This window comes from Adiantum capillus-veneris, chromosome 1 (genome assembly GCF_014529385.1).
Source record: "Adiantum capillus-veneris isolate H3 chromosome 1, ASM1452938v2, whole genome shotgun sequence".
Classification (NCBI taxonomy): domain Eukaryota; kingdom Viridiplantae; phylum Streptophyta; class Polypodiopsida; order Polypodiales; family Pteridaceae; genus Adiantum; species Adiantum capillus-veneris.
The window spans coordinates 11,520,261-11,523,827 of NC_140931.1; the positions used below are offsets into that span (position 1 = coordinate 11,520,261).

Genomic DNA, 3,567 nt, shown 5'->3' on the forward strand with positions numbered 1-3,567 from the left:
CATTTGACAAAAGCAAAGACTGAATTCAGACTTTTTCGCCTGAATTGACCGACATCTGAGGGAAGTACTGTTTTAGATTAGCAGACCTAATCCAGAACAGCAGCAGTGTATAAAATACAGTAGTGGTTGAGATTAACTCTCCACTTATACCAATCATTACTAAGATAACCTCTAGCAGATAAATGCTTTGATTCAATTGCTGAAATTAAAACGCTTGTGTACAGGTATATTCAGCACCAACAAAGCAAGAAGTTGTGCAGAAACTGACCTTGTGCCAGGTGAGTGGTTGGATTTGTGATAAATTGCATTGATAAGTTTGATGAATTTAAGATCAGGAAGATACATTGTTAGAGACCAGAAGGTGGCAAGCGACCAAGGTAGCTTAGTGTCCACCGAAGAGAGTGTAACTCAGGCAAGGCTAGATCCGCTAGCACCGATTATTGAGGAAGGGAGTGATACTGACACTTGTTCAGACAGATCGTTCTTCATGATGGGTAGCCAACAGCCAGAAGGTTTCACCTATGATGGACCTATGCGAGGAGGAAGCACCTCCCAAAATCCTTTGAGTGATTCCAAGCTCACGGTGATTGTTGTGGTTCATCAACACAGAAATTGCTAGTTCATCACAATTCTCTCAGCATCTCTCATAACTCAGAAATAATACACAGAGATACTAACATCACACCGAAGATAAGAGATAGAAGGAATTGATAACTCAGAATTAAGAAACAAGATGTACTTCATTGATCAAGAAGAGCTACAACATCTCTGAATACAACTACGCTATCACAACTCACAGAACCGACTTATAACCACCATACTAACAGACTGGTAATAACAACCTCATTCTTGATATATCATAATTGTTAAATATCCGATTAAACAACATCCGACTAACTATGATCTAACTGACTACATCCGATGAAGCACTTCCGACTAACTACTAAATTGACACTCTGATATGCCTGCAACACATGGCACAGCCCGGTGGCGGATTTCTCAGAAATCCGACTCGAATCCACATATCCCTTGATCAACAAGAGATAGACAAAAATGAGTCATGACCACCCTAAATTTCAAACATATCTTTGAGAACTGTTTCAGCATCAGCTTCTTGGATTGTAGTCACCACAGTCTCCTCATTCTTTGCTGCACTCAGTTCTGGAACTTCAACATTTGCAGCATGTGTAATCTCCTTCTGATATTCAACCTCCATTGGCAAAGCTTCTCCACTTGACTTCTGAATTTCCTCAGCAGCTTGCAGTGTTTGAATAGAAACATGCACTAGTTTTTTAAGTGCAGAACCACCTTGTATCATGAATTCTTCATCCACCTGCAATTGTTTATCCTTGAACTCCTGGAGCTACTCCTGATAAACATCTTTTTCCTTCTTTAGAGATTCCACCGTCTCTAATAAGGCAGCTTCATGAGAACTGATGAAGCCTTATCTCAAAGCCTCATAGGGATACTTGATAACTGATGTCAGCCTTTCTCTCATTGCTTTCCAAACATCCTGCATCCCCTCAACCAACTGTTGCCTTACCAAATTGAGACCCCCTTCATCCATGAGCACTCCAGAAACATTGATATCTTCTTGGGCTAATACTTGCTTTTCCAGAGCTTCCAAAGGTTTCAACCTTTGTTGTAACATTTCATTCTCCACCTGCAACTCTGTATTTCTGCCAGACATCTGATCCAGCTCAGAATTGACTCTGCCTTCCAAGTCCTTAGTCCATTCTTGAAACATTCCCAAGGAGAGCTTAACCTTTGCTATCTCTTGTTGATGTAGTTGCAGCTGAACCTGCATCTCTTGTTGATGCTTCTCCTTCTGCTCTACCAATTCCTGCTTCAAAGATTCCACCAACTCCGACTGTTGGTGCAGCATTGCTTTAGATAGACCAGATTCAGCTATATTTTGTAACTGTTCCTCCATATTGTGCTACTAATACCTTACAAATGCCTGTAATTCCTGCAACATCTTCAGAGCTGTTGGTACATCAGTAATAAGCAAATCAGATTTAGCCGAAGTGCTAGGACCAACTGGAGAGAAATCTAATGATTTGGCCACCTCATGCAAAGTACTATCTAGCTTCCTCTTTTTGGGCATGTTAAAAGTTTTGCCTATAACCCTACTAGGAGTTTGTGTCTCAACATCCAAACTCTTGAGCAAATTCCTCATAAGCAGTTTATGCTCATGACTAGCCAACGCCATCTTGGCCTCATTCTCAGTGTATCCTACTTCAATAAAATCCTGTATGGTCCTCAGCTTCTCATCCATGATTTTACTAATCTCTGCTTTGTCAGATATTCTCCACTGTTCCGGCCCAGGACTAACCTGTTTGATAGGAGTAATGATAGAAACTGTGACCTCCCCTACATCAACTTTCTGGGCAAAAGCAAACAAAGCAGATAGAAATGCTGCTAACCTGCTACTCAACTGGGTCTTTCTTCTATCCGAGGTAAAGCTTTCTGCATGAATCCTATCATACACCCAATGTGCACAACTGACCTTCCCCCCATTTTCAGCAAAATACAGTGGTGCCCAGTTTTCCTTAGACATGTAGTTATATTTAGCTAGAAAACAAACTCTTTCCAAAAACCATTTTAGTTGTTCTCTCCTCCAATACTCGACATTCTTCAACATAAAGTACTGCCTCCTTCTCTTGGTCCAAATTCTTTTTTCAGATCTTCATCTGAACATTTTGGTACTGCAGTAACAGAGGTAAAGGGAAGCTGAAATACCTGAGCTACCCACCAGGACTAAGATGTACCTTCTCAGAAACAACACCTTTGGATTTTCGTAACAGCTCCATTTGAGTTTTTGCATAAATATTCCCTTTCCACTGGCCCTAGGGTAGAGTAGCAAAATTATATAAACCTGTTGCCTTCAACCACTTCTCATTTCGTTCTACCTGACAGTCAATTTCCACCCTGAAATCAGTGAAAGGCTCCATTAAACTTTGCAGCATCTTGCTTGATGACATTGGTGCTGATTCTTCCTTAGGCAGCACTTCGACCTCGTCTTCTGGGTCAGATACATCAACTCTGAGCACTACTTCTTTTCTGCGAGGGGGCGGCTTACCAACCTCTCCTTGCTCATCTTCTGGCGATGGTCTCATGACAGAAACAGGTTTAGGCTTAGGCATAGCGGAAGCAGAAGTAGGAGAAAGCTCAGCAAGTTGTGGAGTATGCATGCGCGCGCTACTTACGTGAATCGAACAAGCGCTAAGGCCTCTAAAAGTGTGTGAGGAAATGATGTCGTTCCTAACTCGTATGATGGAGTTAAGTGGAAGGGACTTTGCACCCTTTTCGATGCAAATTTTGAAATTTAAACATTGTTTAAGTAATCGGATCAGGTGAACTCCGAACCAGTAGACTCCGAGCCAACAAACTCCGATGTAGTACAATCTGATCCCTGACCTGAATGCAAAGCCTATGCACTCTGATGATAGATCAACAGTGACATGGTCCATTGTACCTGAAGAGAACTCGACCATTTCACAAAATGCAACCTTTGGTATAGCAGGTTTGAGCCAATCCAAATGGGGTGGCTTGCCATGATTTTTT

The 3,567-nt window shown here is 41.7% G+C and overlaps 1 protein-coding gene across 1 annotated transcript; it reads right to left on the bottom strand.

Moving 5' to 3' along the window:
• Positions 1–1,069: 1,069 nt before the first annotated feature.
• On the bottom strand, positions 1,070–1,318 carry LOC147464322 (uncharacterized). Its single transcript, XM_086508908.1, has one exon. The coding sequence runs from the start codon at positions 1,316–1,318 to the stop codon at positions 1,070–1,072; it is 249 nt and encodes an 82-aa protein (XP_086365034.1).
• Between the last annotated feature and the right edge of the window lie 2,249 nt (positions 1,319–3,567).

Excerpts from the sequence above, each read along its gene's own strand:
- LOC147464322 (XM_086508908.1), bottom strand. The coding sequence starts at position 1,318 with ATGATACAAGGTGGTTCTGCACTTAAAAAACTAGTGCATGTTTCTATT.